Here is a 16,041-nt window from a genome sequence, read left to right as displayed (position 1 = left end):
ATGTTGTGAAGGGCGGCTCAGAAGGACTGAATCTAAGTGGACGACCCAGAACAATATCAAAACGGTGCCGCGAAGCCTCAAACCTGGTCCAGTAATGATATTGTCTGTTACCCGGCCACCAGGTAGCACTCCGAGTGAGCGCAGGCGTCTCTATACAGGAAGGGGTTCTCGGGAGACTTAAACTAGGGCCGCCGGCAAAACAACACTATACAACCATCCCGTTAGTGATCCCTCGGGCCTCTATGTCTACACTCGAGTGGGTAAATTACTGCAAGCACCTAACACCCAAGAAAACAGAAATTAGTAGAAAATATGTATTACTAGATTCAATGGAAAAGCTTCGACTACATTCACAGTGGAGGAGCAGAATAAAAGGTTGCAAAGAGTACTTAAAAGGGCCGTCACACCGCTGCACTGGCAAGGTATCCGGGGTCTTCAAACTGTAAGCACAACGTCAGCAACTCACAGCGCATTGGTCACGCGTGACTTAGACCTGGCGGCTCTCGGCCACCGTATTGCCCTTGGACCTTCAGCTGCGGGCTTTCCTTCTATTACTTACCGCACCTCCAATCAGGCTTAATCGTCGATGTTCACTATGCAAGCCGGCGAGTTGGGAGGCAAGTATGCTTTTCCCCGGGTAATTACAGATGCTATGTAGTATGCTCTCTTTGCCGGATCGTTGTGCGTAGAAACAAGGTATCACTGAAGACGTGCCGAACGGCGAGAACTCAGGCTGCAGCTTTCGCGTGGGATCTGGACCTCTCGTTGATGAGACTCATCCGCCCTACGCGCAATTCGAAGCTGGTCAGTCTATATGGACGCAATATTCATGTGGACCTAGTGTTCCTCAGAATTGCGCTCGAGCCTCTGCAATCGCATCAGTGCCACCGGCGTGACGCCAACTGGGCTTCTGATTGGCCGCAGAAGCTCCTGGGCAGAGTGGTCACAAAGTTGATATTGAGAAGAACGTCGATACAGATTACTCGATCTCAGTACTCCTAGCTACAAACAAATAAATAATACGGGGATACACGTGGATCTCTTGATTATGCTGGTACGTAGTCATGTAATACCCTGACCTCCCGCAAGCCAAGCTTGTCATATCATATCGCTTCACCCGATTCCTCCTCGTTAGTGTAATGCCGCGAGAACAGATCGTTCTGTATCCAAATTACCTGCGGAAGGAAAGGGCGAGGTGAGCATGAGCGAGAGAGGATGCATAGAAGACGCTGTCGTACCTTGTTGATGGCGGTGATAGCAGCGATTTTGTCTTCCATGCTGAGATCCGACTCCGGGACTCGCAGAATCCCCGTCTGCAGGATGCTCTGCACCCATCCCAGCGTTAAGCCAATATCACGATCTAGATAGGACGCCCAGTTAACCGTCGTCCCGAGCACGGGCAAACGCGAGGAGACTAACATGGTACGTTCAGAGGCTTGATGCCCATGGTGCGCTGGTGCTTGAAGGGCGAGACGCCAGTGTGCATGATGCCGACCTTGTCCATGTAGGCCCATGTCTTGCCGGAGGTGTAGTCGGAGGTGAGGACGCGGCGAGCCCATGACTTCATGAAAACCTTGCGGAACTTGATCTGGGGACTGTCGAGAGTGAGGTCTTCCAGACGGGAGGGCAGTGGTCCGTCAAAGCCCTGCACGTTTCGATCTCAGTACCCGGCACCTTGAAGAAAAAGCGAGCGAACGCACCTGATTCCTGGTCATGAACACCCGCTTGGTGATATCGAACTCGAACAGCTTCGCGTACATATCGTCCACCATCTCGGGGATGAGGTCGTTGACAAACGGCGCGACCTTGGTGATGATGTCCGAGTCGTCCGACGTAAAGCCGAGGAAGTCGGTGAGGTACGCGACGCGGTCATCGAGCGACTTGCGCAGGAGGAGGGGGTCGACTTCCTGTGTGAACACGACGGGGCACTTGGGGCTCTCGTGGTTACTTGAGGGAGGCGAGGATGTGGACTGGCGCTTCTCGGACGACTCAGCGGTGAGCGTGTGTGACGAGCTCGAGGCATCAGAGTACCACTCGCTGGACGGCATGCTGTTGCGGACGGGGACGTAGGGGCACGAAATCTCTTCGTCCGCGGTGACCTTCAGGAACGTAGGCTCCATTACAAATGTCGAGGGTGGGCGTTTTATGATGGGCAAAGGCCACGCTTCCTGGGATGGGTCGGTCTGCAGAAATTCGGATTCGAAATAGGAGCCCGCGGAACGCAGCGATTTAAAACACGGAACCGGACGAAATTTCAAAGGACATCGGACAGGTCGGGTCGACAACTGTCAACATTGAGGAGGGTCCCCATGGTGCTTGATCCTGCGCGCTCCCGGTCGAGAGCCTCGCAGGAGTGGATGGAGGAGTCGAGGAGCGTCCAGTGGCGGTCTGGACGTTGCAAACCGTCCCAGTGCAAGTCGAGGCGCTCTGCAGGGGACCAGTCACGTGCTTGCCGGTGGCGGCAACTGGGCTTTCCGTACCTGCCTCCTGCAGGACCTCCTTGCCACACCGTTGTTCCTCATGCCTTTGCGGCACATAGCTCGAGAGACAAATCAGTCTTGTTGATGGTGGAGCCTCTCTGAGACGCTTGTGTTTTCTCCTGGAAGTTTTGGACCGCGTTGAAGCCGCATAACAAGTACCGCGCTTGATGCTCAATCTGCAAACATAAGCAAGACTGAACTCTGCTTGTACCGACCTCTGTAAGCGAATACGGATGTTTAGGTATACGAATACGATGCTGCATAGCGCTCGTGCCATCATCGAAGACGTCCGTCAGAAGACTTGAGACGATTGACAAGACCAAGATAGACTTGTGGTATTACTTCGCATTCGGGGGTTGGAGCTCGAGCTTAGCAAGTCGTTATCGCGCGCCGCGGGACCTCTCAAGTTTTACAGAGAACCTCTTCCGGAAGTGCTTCCACGTTGGTTCTACAAGCGGATCCGATGAATCTGCTGGCCTTGCGCAAGGTTAGGAGCAATCAGGGCGGTGATCCTTGGGCTCATGCGTTTGATTTAGGGTTTCTGCTAGGGTTAAAGAGTAAGGCAGGCTATACTGACTCATGCACTGCTCGGATAACGGTTCCCATTGACCCATCGTGCTCGGAATGAAGTACCCAGCAGGCGCTCTACTATCTGGTGCGCTTCCTACAGGGGGGGATGCTGAACGGAAGCTGGTGCTGAATTTCCTTTCCGTTTCCCCCTACCTTCGCGGCAACCCATTGTTTGTTTTAGCTGTGAGTCTTACGTCAATTTGCTACGTTCCATACACTGTGCCACCTCGTCATATACCATATCGCGCCGCCCGAATGTGTGCCTGGCAGGGAGGTACTAACTGACACTCCCGCTGACACAGGTCGGAACGATAGCGTTTGTTGTGGCACAGTATAGTGATACTCGTGCTTCTATAAATATCGCTAATCCTACCCTGCACGGGATCGTCATTGCTTCTTCATCAATGTCTTGGTACTTATCTTCTGCAGGTCCAGATAGAGTTTCCAAAGATAAAGACCAAATCCGACTTCTTTCCGTCGATAAGATGCCGCTCCACTGAACCTCTATAACTAAGGGCGGCAGGCGTCTACGCAACACCAGTGGGCCCGAGGTTCTACACACGCCCTCGTTCTTCGAGTCTACCTCTGCAAGATGCGGAATGCGGTACGCGAGTGGGCGCAGCGGCTCCGGCACGCGACGGCGTCGAAAGAGTCCTTCCTCCAGTACGTCTGTACGGAGGGGAATGCTCATGTCACGCAACACCCTTGGTCGAACGAGGACCTGAAGCCCTCTCCGCCGAGCATGATCAACTGGCGGTGGTACAACTTCTGCATCTTCTGGTTCGGCATGGGGTTCGGGAACTGGTGCGTCAATAACTCCATCTATGCCTTCAAGTTTATTGTCCATATGACCAACTGACATACGCTTACCGAGGACGTTGGGCTCGAGTGTGGTCGCAATCGGGCTCAACTGGTACCAAGCCTCGCTTGTGATCCTCTGCGCCGCGGTCATCTCCGGCACTTGCATGGCGTTCAACTCGCGCGCAGCGGCGAGCTACCACATCGGCTACCCCGTCGTGGCCAGGAGCTGCTTTGGCATGTACGGCCACTACTGGCCCGTCGCGTGCCGCGGGTTCTGTGCGATGCTCTGGGTCTCCGTCATCCGTTCGTCCATTCCCTTCCTCCACTCTCACCCATCCCATGCTCACACCCTCGCTCTCCGCCAGTATTCCAGGGCGGCGCCTACGTCTCCACGATGCTCACATGCGTCTTCGGGCACCGCTGGACAGACCTCCCCGCACACTTTCCCGCCTCCACAGGGACGACAGTCCAGCGCTTCCTCGGGTACTTCCTCTTCTGGCTCATCACGCTCCCCTTCTGCGGGTTCCGCCCGAATCGCCTCCGGTGGCTGTACCACTTCAAGGCAGTCGTGCTCCCGCCGAGCGTACTCGGTCTGCTCATCTACTGCCTCGTACAGAGCAGGGGAAAGCTAGCGGGGACGTTGCAGCTTGCTGATGAAGGGACGAAGGTGCCCCGAGGTGCCGTCCTGGGATGGCTCTTTGTCAGCTCTGTGAACTCGTCGATGGGGAATTGGGTTAGTGATGTGCCCGCTTGTCTAGAGAACTGATGAAATTATGACCCGCAGTCAACTTTCATAGCCAACATGCCGGATTTCTCGAGGTACGCAACCAGCCCCAAAGCGACCTTCTGGACGCACATCCTCCTCGTGCCCATCCCCGCCACCCTGGTGCGTTCCCTCCCCTCTTCATCTTCCACCCGCACATATCTCACTGCCACATACGAAACTGGTAGGGCGGCATGATAGGCATCTTCGGCACCTCCGCCATCCAGCGCGCATGGGGCGTGACGCTCTGGAACCAGTGGGACCTCCTCGATGCGATCCTCGCGCACTCCTGGACGCCGCAAGCGCGCTTCGCCGTCTTCCTCCTCGCGTTCTCGACCGCGCTCTTCACGCTCGGCGCGCTCGTCGGCGCGAACCTCCTCCCCTTCGGCAGCGACTCGACCGCGCTCTTCCCGCGGTGGTTCAATATCACGCGGGGCATGTTCTTCTGCTGTGTGGTGGCGTTTGGACTGGTGCCGTGGAAGATTCTCGGATCGGCGCATGGGTTCTTGGTGTGTCTCCTGTGCCAAGGAACTTCTGTCGGGTATCTGAGGATTTTCCTAGGCTTTCTTGGGAGGATACGGGATATTCATGGGTGAGTTTCCCAGAGTCCATGCAGCTTATACAGAATAAGATACCTTCCTTTCAAGGCCCTACTGCTGCAATCATGATCAGCGACTACTGGATCGTGCGCAAGGGCAATATCGACGTATCCCAGCTGTACACCTCGGCGCCGGGGAGTGCGTACATGTACACGCACGGGTTCAACCTGAACGCCGTCTTGGCGTATGTGTGCGGGTCAGTCACAGCCAGTCGTCTCGCAGCTGCCCTGCAGTCCTTCACTTACTCGTGTCTGTACATAGCATGATGCTGCCATTTGTGGGATTCGTGGGCACGTTCGGGGTGGCGGTCCCAGCAGGTGCGGTCAAGCTGAATGACCTCGGCTGGCTTGTCAGCACGTCCACGACCTTTGTCGTGTATGTGGTGCTCTGCAAAATTCGGCCGTTGGATAATGTAGACAAAACCTGGTCCTGGGAGCAGCTGACCCAGGAGACAGCGTCGTCTGCATCTTCTGCCGCAGATGATGTGGAGAAGGCGTCAGATAATGGTGGGACTCCTGTGATAGAAGTACCCGTTTACGTGGGTATGGAAAAAGCCGACGAGAAGAAGCTGGGTTGATATGGATGTCCTACTAGTTATCGTCTGTTACTGTACGATTCGCTCCCGTCTTTCTTATTATTTCAAATGCGAGTTGTGTCACTGTGCAGTCCTCCAGCCTGACGCTCGTCAACCCGGTCCCATTGACCAAGCTGCCCACTTCAGTTCTCACGGTCAGGCTTTCATTCGCTCGCTTAGGAGCCAGGATCGGGCATAGGGCCACTGCAGGCACTATATAACAGTAAACACGCAGTACTGCCCCTAGTGGACTAGTATGGTCACCATAGCTATGCCTTACCCCTCAGGCTCGCATTCCGATCTCCTGCTTCGCATTCCTCTCGCAAGGATGCAGCTACTCTGCAAATATCCAGTTAAATGGCTGAGATAAGTCGGTTGGACGTTGTATGGTGTGGAAGGCCACCTTTTCCGAGGTCCCGAGTCTATCCCCTTGCGAGATGAGGACACACTGGATGACTTCCCGTAACGCTAAATCGCTATTTTTTCTAAAATTTCGTCCCTAAATCCCTAAAATCTGGCCCCGATGTGATCGTGCCGGGATGCCGAATTGTCACGCTTTCCATGGTAACGTTTTGTTGATGGCGGTCGTCAAGCAAAGGCGTCTCTAAATCCTGGACTTTACAGAGGGGTCCCTACCCCTCTGTAAAATGCTGAACGTCTCTAAATCCTCGCTTAGAGTCGGCTAACACTCACTTAGCGTCGGCTAGCATTGATGCCTCGTGAGCGTCTCCATATTTGGATGAATCTCGTGCTTCTTCGCTCCAGCAGCGTCCTGCGTCTCGCAGCAGCGAAGTGTCCCCACGGTTTAGAGACCATCTCTATTTCCCCATATTTATCCCATCAAAATCGATCACTCGGTGTGACCACTTCGCTGACAACGCCTTAGAAATAGGGAAAATAAGGATTTAGCGTTACGGGAAGTCATCCACTGAATGAGGATGACGAGATACGTCTCACAGTTCCAAGTAAGCTCAAGTATTATCAGGAGACTGCTATACGTTGAATTACTGTAGACTTTATGCCGAGTGCTACCGTTGATGTCGACGTGCTCGCTCGCGGCAGCCAGTCAGGCCATACCGATTGATCAGACAGCATAGTCGCGGCTTTCCGACAAGAGCTGCAGAGGCGTGATGGTGAATGCATCTTCACGCGATATACAGGCGAGGCCCGACACATAATCCCTTTTGCTCGCGGGACCGAGGTAAGATACCTCTGTTTCTGGCGCCGGTAGAGCTTATATCGTGCAAAAGTGGCTCCAAGCCATCGTCCAAATGCGTTCCATGATGCCGTCGCTGCAGGATATCAACGATAAACAGAACGGCTTCATGTGCCAGGGAGACCTACACCGACTACTGGACAAGAAACAGCTCGCTGTGCTTTATGTACGTCTGACCGACCTTATGGCTCTTTGATATGTATGAAACCAGCACCTTCCAGACACCAAATCCCATACTCGACTGCGACGATGTTCCTTCAAGGGCTGATGTTCCCAAGCCACGGGGCCGCGAATATCCCTCGTTCTGTTGTTACACCCTGCAAAATCTGAACATTCTCAATGAGCCAGATGTTTGTTTCTGGCAGGATCGACTTCACAACATTGTGTCAAAAAGCTTGGACGGATGGTTTCGGGAGCTGGATCGGCATAAGTTGCCGCATCCCGGTCTGCTCCATTATGTCTACGGCCTTTCTGTCCTTGAGGCATTTGGTTCTGCCTCAGCATGGCAAAATGCGAATGCCCCATGGTTCCGACCCAAGGGACAATCTCAGGCATTCAGGCAGTCTCATATATCACAAACCATGACTGATCACGAAACTACTCATGACAAGCGTTTTGCACAGGCCTCGCCCATGCAGGGCAGTCACCCGCCTGCACCCAAGGCCGATGAACAAGGATTTGTAAGGATCACAGCTGAGGAAGCCGAGGACTTTGTGTTCCGACTTTCAATGATACGACTCGCCCAGCAAGAGGAGGCTGAGCGCCAGGAGCGCAATGATATTGCTCAGTGGGCCAGAGATTTGGCAGCAAGCACGCCGTGAGGTCTCATAAACCATGTTTTGTCCCAATGTTGTTACATTCCCCAAACACCAAGGAAGTAGTGCCCTAGTGTCAGTCCAAAGGGGTACGTTTGTATTCCCATGTGACATCATCAGTGCAAAGGAAAATGTAACTAATGAGGTTCACGGGTATGTACAAGAGAGAGGAATAATAGGAGCATGTATAACAGTAGCATAATAAATCAGGCTACGAACAACAACTTCCGCCAAGCCCTCATCCAGCCTGATAGTAGTCGACTCACTAGGCTCCTGCACATATGTGCATCGTGAGGCTCTCCACCGCCTCGTACTCCGACCTTCTTACCACAGTCGCGCGATGTACTCAAACACGTCTGGCACACCCTCCCCCGTCTTTGCCGACGTGAACAGCTTGGGCCTCCTCCGCGGACGAGGTCGCAGACATCGACAGTCTACGGATCATTACGCGAGCGGAGTAGGCAGCTGCTGACGGACTCTACGCATTCCCAGTACTACCACCATGGTCACGATAGTTCTACCTCCACCCGCTGGCTCGGTCCCTATCCTCCTTCAAATTCCGCTCGAAAGAATACAGTCACTCTGCAAAAATCCGGGTGAAATGGCTCAGATACGTCGGTTGGGCGTTATACGGTGTGGAAGGCCAGCTTTCACGAGATTCTGAGTGTACCCCACTGCGAGATGAGGAGACAGTCAACGAGGATGATGAGATCCGTCTCGCAGTCCCTGGTAAGCTCAAAGCTGGCCCGGAAACTCACCGTACATTGCTGAGTTGTCGTAGACTTCGTGCCGAGTGCTACCGTCGATGCTGATGTGCTCGCACATCGCAGCCAGTCCGGGCGTACAAATCCATTAGACAGAAGAGTCACCACCTTCCGAGAAGATCTACAGAGGCGTGACTGTGTATGCATTTTCACGGGATGGACGGGGGAAGCCCGACACATCATTCCTTTCGCTCGCGGAACCGAGGTAAGATACTTCTGCTTCTGGCGCCGGTAGAGAGCTTACACCGTGCAAAAGTGGCTACATGCCATCGCTCATGCGCGGTCCATGACGCCGTCGCTGTACGATATCAATGATATACAGAACGGCTTCATCTGCCAGGCAGACCTACACCGGCTGCTGGACAAGAAACAGCTTGCTGTGCTTTTTGTATGTCTGTTCAACTTTGTGGCTCTGATATGCCACTCAGCATCTTCCAGACCCCAAATCCCGTACTGCAATGCGATGACATTGCTGCAAACCCTCTCAGGTCTGGTCCGCTGGGTTACAATTATCCGACAGGCTGTCGTTACATCCTGCAAAATCTCCACGTTGTCAATTCGCGAGACGTCCTATTGATCCAACGTCTCCTTGCCTCTGATGTGCTGAGTGCAGATGGGTGTTTCCAGGAGTTGAATCAGTCTGACTTGCCTCACCCCGAGCTTCTCCATTATGTCTACGGTATTTCTGTCCTTGAGGCATTTGGTTCTGCCCAGGCATGGCGAGATACGAATGCCCCTTGGTTCCGACCCAAGCCACAATCTCAGGAAGGCGGGCTATCTGACATCCCACCAACCATAGCTGATCACGAAAATGTTGATGACGAGCGCTATGGGCAACCCTCCTCTACGCAGGTCACACCCGAAGGTGATGAAGGAGGATATGTACGATTCACCCCTGGAGAAGCCGAAGACTACGTGTTCCGACTCTGGATGATGCAAGCCGCCCAGCGAGAGCAGGCCGAACGCCAGCTTCGGAACCGAGACATTGAACAGTGGACGAGAGCCTGCGTCGCCGACCCAGAGACATCCCCGTGAATAGTGCCTGACTACCCGGAATTCCCAAGTCTGCCCCGGCGTTGCAAGCATCGCTTCGATTCACCGACGAACTAAAGGGGTGGCGCAGCAGCGGTATCTTTTCACACTCTATCAGACCCATTCCAAAGGGATGTTGAACTTGATACCAGATATTCCCCAATGGTGTCGTCAGTGTAAAAGAACATGTACTGATGAGGTCCAAAGCATGCGTACGTACAAGTAGCGGATAAGGATAGAAATATGTATAACAGCAACCCAATAAATCAGTGGCCCTGAACCCGATATCTACGACGAACAACAACTCTTCCCGCTGAGCCCCTTCCTCGGCCTTCCCTCATCCAGTCTGACTGTGGTGGACTCACTGGGCTCCTGCATGTGCATCACGCGGCTCTCCACCGCCTCCTCGTACTCCCACCTCCTCACGACCCGTCGCGCGATGTACTCAAACACGTCCGGGACGCCCTCCCCCGTCTTCGCCGACGTGAAGAAGAGCTTCGGTTTCCTCTCGGGCGGCGGGGGGCGGTGCTGCTGGTGTTGCTGGTGCGCGAAGAGACTGGGCGTGATCGTCGGTGCAGACGATGTGGTAGACATCGACAGATTACTCAGCTTGCGCGAGCGGAGGGAGCTGCTGACGGACTCTGCTGGCGAGCTCGACGGCGCGGGCGAGGACCGCGCGGACTCGTATGCGTCAAAGAGCGAGGAGGATGGCGTGTGGTAGATGCTGAGCGTGGTGTGCGTCGTCGTCACCGTCCCCGCGAGGAACTTCGACGAGCGGCTGCGCGAGCGCGACTTGGAGAGCAGGTGCGTGGGGCTATGCGAGTGCCGGCGCCGATGGTCGGTGATTTCGATAGAGTTGGTGGGCCCGGTGCCTTTGACGCTGCCGTCGCCGATGCTATGGGGGAACTCGAGCGGATGCGATTGTAGTGTATCATCCGAGTCCGGCTCCGAGGGAGGGATGATCTCGTCCATGAACCTCAGCGCATCCAGCTCGCTCACCTTCCCCTGCGCCTCTGGCTCCCCTCCGACCAGGTCGACCTTGTTCCCCACGACCACGCAGCAAAACTCGTCCACCTCGTCATCCCGCAGCGGGGCCTTCTCCTTGAACTCGTCCCACCACTTGCGCAGCGCGTCGAGCGTCTGCGGGTGGTTCACGTCGAACACGAGAATCGCGGCGTCGGCGCCGCGGAAGAAGGCGGAGGAGAGGGAGGAGAAGCGTTCTTGGCCAGCGGTGTCCTGTGCGAATCGAGGAGCCGGTGAGTGCTTGCGTAGCGGCACGAGCGATAGTTACGCACCCAAATCTGCAGCGTAACATTCTCATCTGGGTGCGCATAGTGAGGCAGAGTCTTGCTAATAAAATCCGCGCCGATGGTAGCTCGGTACCCAGTCGAAAACCGCCCTGATATATACTGCGCGCATCCCAATCGCTTCAGCTCCAGTTCCGCTATCGTGCACCCTGTAACCCACCTGTCCACGGAGACTAGTCTTTCCTACGCCGGACGCGCCTATAACGACGACTTTAACCGTACGCATGAATGGTCCCGCACGGTCGTGTGCCCATTAGCTCGAGTTTGAGGGCGTCCGGCGGCGGGATCTGCGGGAAGAGTGGATTGTAGCAAGACAGATACGGCAACCTGCCCGTAACTGGGAGTGCGGAAGTTGCCGAGGCACTGTGGCTGAAGCACTCGCACTGCAGAAAAGCATATCACATCTCTCCCCAGTAAAGGGACAACGATATCAGAGCAACGAGAAATGTATAAAGTGGTAGGTACATAAGCAAGTATAATTGATACAAATATTTTGATCTCCCATAGGTATCCGTACATCCTCACAACCTCCAAGAAGAGCGAAATACCAGCCACATGTGAAGCCCCTCACATCTTGTGGCCAAGGTTCACGTGGACAGCCTTGACATTGGAGTAGCTGAAATGCGTGTCAATCACCCAGGCGCACCATAGCCAAACGCAGAAGCACTCACTTTGCCAAAGCATACTCGCCGAGCTCACGCCCAATCCCGCTCTGCTTGAACCCGCCGAACGGAATCTGCGGGTGGAGCTGGTTCGCGCAGTTAATCCAGACAGTCCCAGCATGGAGGCGGTGCGCCGTCTCGATCGCTTGGTTGATGTTCTGCGTGAACACCGCCGCGGCGAGGCCGTACACGGTGTCGTTCGCCTGGCGGATGATGTCGTCCTCGTCGGTGAACTTGATCACAACGCCGACGGGCCCGAAGATCTCCTCCTGCACGATCTTCATGTTCGGCTTCGTGTCCGTGAAGATCGTCGGCTTGATGAAGTAGCCCTCGTTGCCGTGGCGCTCGCCGCCCAGGTGCAGCTTCGCGCCCTGCTCCTTGCCCGAGTTGATGTAGCCCATAATACGCTGAAGGGCCGAGTGAGACGCCCGTTTCATACATGAGAGGCGTGATGACACTCACGTCGTATTGGGTCTGCGAGACCTGCGGGCCCTGATACGCATCAGGCTCGAAGGGGTCGCCAATCTTGAGCGACTTGGCCTTTTCCGTGAACCGCGTCAGGAACTCCTGGTAGATACCCTCCTGGACGAATATGCGAGACCCAGCACAGCATGCCTGACCGTGATTCCAGCTGCACACATGGTCAGCTGTAGCACCGTCGGTGGAGGGACAGCAAGACTCACAAGATACCGTGGACAGCCCAGTTGACGGCCTGTTCCAAGTCCGCATCGTTGAAGATGATATTCGGGCTCTTCCCTCCGAGCTCGAGCGTGACCTTCTTCAAGTTCGTCTTCGCCGCCGCCTCCATAATCTTCCTTCCGACCAGCGTGCTCCCCGTGAACGCGACCTTCTCGATCTTGGGGTGCTCCGCGATCGCCTGGCCGACGGTGGTACCCAAGCCGTTGACGATGTTGACGACGCCGGGCGGGAAGCCCGCCTTCTGGATGAGTTCGCACATGCGCAGCGCCGTGAGCGGCGTGAACTCGGACGGCTTGAGCACGATCGTGCACCCGGTCGCGAGCGCGGGCCCGAGCTTCCACGAGAGCATCATGAGCGGGAAGTTCCAGGGGATGATCTGGCCGACGACGCCGATTGGCTCGTTGCGCGTGTACGCGAGCTTGTTCTCGTCCGTCTCGATGACCTTCCCCGAGTGCTTGTCTGCCCAGCCGGAGTAATACCGGATGCAGCCCACCGAGGCGACGACGTCGCTGTTCTTCGCCCAGCCGAAGGTTTTGCCTGCAGTGGATATATGAGCGGGTTGTGGATAATTTACTTAGTTGAGTGCACACCGTTATCGAGTGCCTCGAGTGCAGCGAGCTCGTCGGCGTGCTCCTCCATGAGATCGGCGAGCTTGCCGAGGAGCTTGCCCCGCACGGCGCCGGCGCAGTTCAGACCCCACACGGTATCGAACGCCTTCTGTGCCGCCGCGACGGCAATGTCGACATCTTTTGCAGTGCCCGCCGACACCTTTGTGATTACCTTGCCATTCGTAGGGTTGATGACGCTGTTGATGTGATGTTGATTAACGATAGATGTCTTCTGTCATATCACACTGTGCTCACTCAATGGTCTCGCCATCCTGGCCGTCGACGAACTTGCCGTCAATGAAGAGCCCGGTGTTGAAGGACGACTTGCCCTTGTAGACAGGGGTGTTGAACTCGTGCGTGAATGTGCTGGGCATGGTGAATAGGCGATTGGGCAAGTCTGGCCGGATGTGGGGCCGGACGACGACCTTATATACGTGCAGAGTCGTCGTGCGTGCCGCGGGCGGGTAAAAGATGCACTCTTGCTATCGGAAAGGCGCCCCGGAGAATCCTGTTTCTGGGGAGTTGGTTTGTCAGATGACCCTGTGAGGCGTGTCATAGGTCATTTTCGTTTCCTCCCTTCCCAACGCTAGTAAGCGTCCTGAGCAAGTCGTTCTCTTGATTTAGACTGCAATTCTCTTCCAGAATGTTCATAGCCGTAGTGTAGAAGAGACGTCAGTGGGTTGACGCTGCAGGGGGAGCTGCACTAGTACTGCGGAGCAGAAGTGAACGACTGGAGGAAGAGGGTGCCCCTGCCCGCGGGGCCCCGCATCAAGATAAGTGATCGGTATCAAGTGATCCGCTTTCTAAATTACAGATTTCGGAAACGAAGAGCCCATTATCTCGTGCCCCCGCGGGGGCTTATGCGGGGTCGAATGTCTCGCCATGGCACAAAAGTTCGGAGACTAACGGTGGCAAGGACGCCTCTGGACTGTCTTCCTCGCGCACGGGGCATGGACATCCCTGACGCCACCATTAGGCCATCCGATATGACCCACTCAAAGAAAGACAAATTCCATCCTCGACGGGCGCCTTCCCCCCTACATCAATGCAATTCACGCCCTTGGCGATCGCGGCGCACGACGTCTGATTGCGCAAAGAGGCTTACATTTCGATCGGGGAACAGCAGCATCCGAGACGTCGGTGAACTGTGTCACGAGTGCTAAGCGCGCTGAGCGATGAGCCCTGGACCATGTCATGTTAGCTGTTTACTCCAACTTTGGGGTCTTGATCTGTATGTCACCACCTCCACAGCACAGACGTGCATCGAGACGGTCCCAACGTGACAGCCGTATCCGTCATGTAACAAGGAGCACATCACCGTAGGACTGAGTTTCCGTATTTCAGGCAGATTCCATGTTAGAAGGGGTCCAGGCCATGGACGAGTCCCTACTAGTACAGGAGCAATATCTACCGCGCGAGCGTGGAGCTCCTGAGGATGCGCTTGATAAGCCAGCGAAATTAGAAGCCGTGTAGGAATAAATGAGATAGAGAACTACCTCGAGACGCGCCAACTACACTGCAGAGTATTTCGCAAGTGTAAGGAGCATTACAATGAGCGGCCTCAGCGGAGGTTGGATGGCGTATTGAGCGTGAGGCATGAAGACGGAAGCATTTCGTCTTTGGGCAGAGACCATAGATTCCCGAACGCGCAAGTGGTGCGGACCGGCGACAGGAGGCTCCCTTAATTCTGGATCGGGTGGTGCAGGCTGATTGGACGATAGCTATGCGGGAGTCAAGCTCACGCCGGTCGAAGCGTGAACTGAAGCAACCGGCGATCCCATCACGGCCATTCGACGAGCACCGCTAAGTAGATAGAGCTAAGATAGAGCATCCCGGATGAGATCGAGATACACGAGTGTCTTGATGACGCTGCACGCAGCTTCGACCTCTGTGTCCGAACGTCGGACTCCAGACGAGACCCGGAGATAAACCGTGATACAAAAGCACTTAAAAGACCTAACCCCACGGTCGACAGTGGATACCATCCTGGATCGTCGTTTGATTCCTCCTAACCTTGCCCGGGAGCTTGATTTCAGCAAGGATCCGCGCACAGAGACAAGAAAGAAGCAAAGTGCACTCGGGGGTGCTCGGAGACCAGTGCGAAGGGGATTACAGCGTGTGATGCTATGGGCATCCGAGCGCACCCGCCGCGACCAGCCGTACAGGAAATTGCAGTACTCACGATGGGTGGGTGTTCTCCGCCGCAAAGGGATTCCAGATGATGTCCGACGTGTCATCGTATCTTCGCCCGGGCTTCGTATAAATATTCAATACTGTCCGTTCCTTCTATTGCTGCGCGATTTGCAGTAGCTATAGACGGTGGTCGGGCGAAGACGTACCATTGCAGCTCCAGTGGGCCGCAAAAAGTTACATGAGTTCGGCAGTGAGTACGCTGCAGTGAAGTAATGCTGCAATGCCATCGAGGACGCGAAGAGTAACCATATCGTACCATTAGCATGGTAGCCCACCGAAGGGACCATCAACTCATTGTGCCCTGCGTAGGCGGGTATGTCGGACGAGCGGAAGAAACTGGGGGAGATATCCTACAACAATAGTCAAGTACCCAAAAATTTCTGCTCTTTCTGAGGGCTTGACCCGACCGATGCCCGAGAGGTACCTGAGTTTCCCTTTACCATAGGAAGAGCTTGCAGTCCATAACGAAAGACGGTGGTGGAGGATAACAAAGAGTTATTACGGCTCGATAATGATAGAGTTGCAATAAAATAAAATAAAAAGAAAAAGAAAAAAGAAAAATTGGGATTGGCTCAGAGAGCCATGTGGCAGTTGTGGCTTTGAGGCCCTTGGGACCGAAATCTGCGTTACTCTCGGGCCTATGCTCCACAAATCGCCCTCAGAGCCCCGAAGTAGGAACAAAGCAGCTAGTGAGTGACTGATTGCATGTTTTACCGTAAAATCCGAGTGTAAATACTACTAAAATCGAATTTGTCCGGCCCCTCCGGGGCCATACTAATACTCAACCCGTCCATCGTTCTCTGAGATATATCTCCTATAAAATGGCAGCTGAAACCATGAGAAAGTCTACAGCTAGTCCATGCATATTTTCTGAAGGCAATTCAAGCCCAAAATACTGTAATTCCTCAATTTAGGGTGCTCCGGGGCAAGTGACTTCTTATATCGAACATTCAAAGCA

At 54.7% G+C, this 16,041-nt stretch overlaps 6 protein-coding genes across 6 annotated transcripts; 3 read left to right on the top strand and 3 right to left on the bottom strand.

Annotated features, from left to right (window-relative positions):
- Window positions 1-1,103: 1,103 nt before the first annotated feature.
- On the bottom strand, window positions 1,104-2,048 carry GLOTRDRAFT_30308 (uncharacterized protein; the record flags this gene model as incomplete). Its single annotated transcript, XM_007861998.1, has 4 exons — window positions 1,104-1,175; window positions 1,239-1,360; window positions 1,420-1,645; window positions 1,701-2,048. 4 exons carry the CDS (start codon window positions 2,046-2,048, stop codon window positions 1,104-1,106), a joined length of 768 nt encoding a protein of 255 aa, XP_007860189.1.
- A 1,594-nt stretch (window positions 2,049-3,642) lies between these two features.
- GLOTRDRAFT_30896 (uncharacterized protein) lies at window positions 3,643-4,812 on the top strand (the record flags this gene model as incomplete). Its single annotated transcript, XM_007862031.1, has 4 exons — window positions 3,643-3,854; window positions 3,925-4,154; window positions 4,217-4,584; window positions 4,636-4,812. 4 exons carry the CDS (start codon window positions 3,643-3,645, stop codon window positions 4,810-4,812), a joined length of 987 nt encoding a protein of 328 aa, XP_007860222.1.
- Window positions 4,813-7,070: 2,258 nt separating this feature from the next.
- GLOTRDRAFT_125085 (uncharacterized protein) lies at window positions 7,071-7,824 on the top strand (the record flags this gene model as incomplete). The annotated part of the gene is made up of 2 exons (XM_007863361.1): window positions 7,071-7,169; window positions 7,225-7,824. 2 exons carry the CDS (start codon window positions 7,071-7,073, stop codon window positions 7,822-7,824), a joined length of 699 nt encoding a protein of 232 aa, XP_007861552.1.
- A 334-nt stretch (window positions 7,825-8,158) lies between these two features.
- On the top strand, window positions 8,159-9,617 carry GLOTRDRAFT_125084 (uncharacterized protein; the record flags this gene model as incomplete). Its single annotated transcript, XM_007863360.1, has 5 exons — window positions 8,159-8,275; window positions 8,334-8,547; window positions 8,600-8,787; window positions 8,839-8,970; window positions 9,021-9,617. The coding sequence occupies 5 exons, from the start codon at window positions 8,159-8,161 to the stop codon at window positions 9,615-9,617; spliced, it is 1,248 nt and encodes a 415-aa protein (XP_007861551.1).
- Window positions 9,618-9,739: 122 nt separating this feature from the next.
- Window positions 9,740-11,215, bottom strand: GLOTRDRAFT_135837 (ras-domain-containing protein). The gene is made up of 3 exons (XM_007863359.1): window positions 11,082-11,215; window positions 10,910-11,023; window positions 9,740-10,850 (listed from the first exon to the last, which is right to left on the bottom strand). The coding sequence occupies exons 1-3, from the start codon at window positions 11,145-11,147 to the stop codon at window positions 9,903-9,905; spliced, it is 1,128 nt and encodes a 375-aa protein (XP_007861550.1). The 5' UTR covers window positions 11,148-11,215; the 3' UTR covers window positions 9,740-9,902.
- Window positions 11,216-11,351: 136 nt separating this feature from the next.
- GLOTRDRAFT_113711 (aldehyde dehydrogenase) lies at window positions 11,352-13,290 on the bottom strand. The gene is made up of 6 exons (XM_007863358.1): window positions 13,146-13,290; window positions 12,873-13,087; window positions 12,267-12,819; window positions 12,046-12,214; window positions 11,593-11,990; window positions 11,352-11,537 (listed from the first exon to the last, which is right to left on the bottom strand). Exons 1-6 carry the CDS (start codon window positions 13,262-13,264, stop codon window positions 11,489-11,491), a joined length of 1,503 nt encoding a protein of 500 aa, XP_007861549.1. The 5' UTR covers window positions 13,265-13,290; the 3' UTR covers window positions 11,352-11,488.
- Between the last annotated feature and the right edge of the window lie 2,751 nt (window positions 13,291-16,041).

This window comes from Gloeophyllum trabeum (genome assembly GCF_000344685.1).
Source record: "Gloeophyllum trabeum ATCC 11539 unplaced genomic scaffold GLOTRscaffold_00001, whole genome shotgun sequence".
NCBI classification, from domain to species: Eukaryota; Fungi; Basidiomycota; class Agaricomycetes; order Gloeophyllales; family Gloeophyllaceae; genus Gloeophyllum; species Gloeophyllum trabeum.
This window is presented reverse-complemented; position numbering and strand designations above follow the sequence as displayed.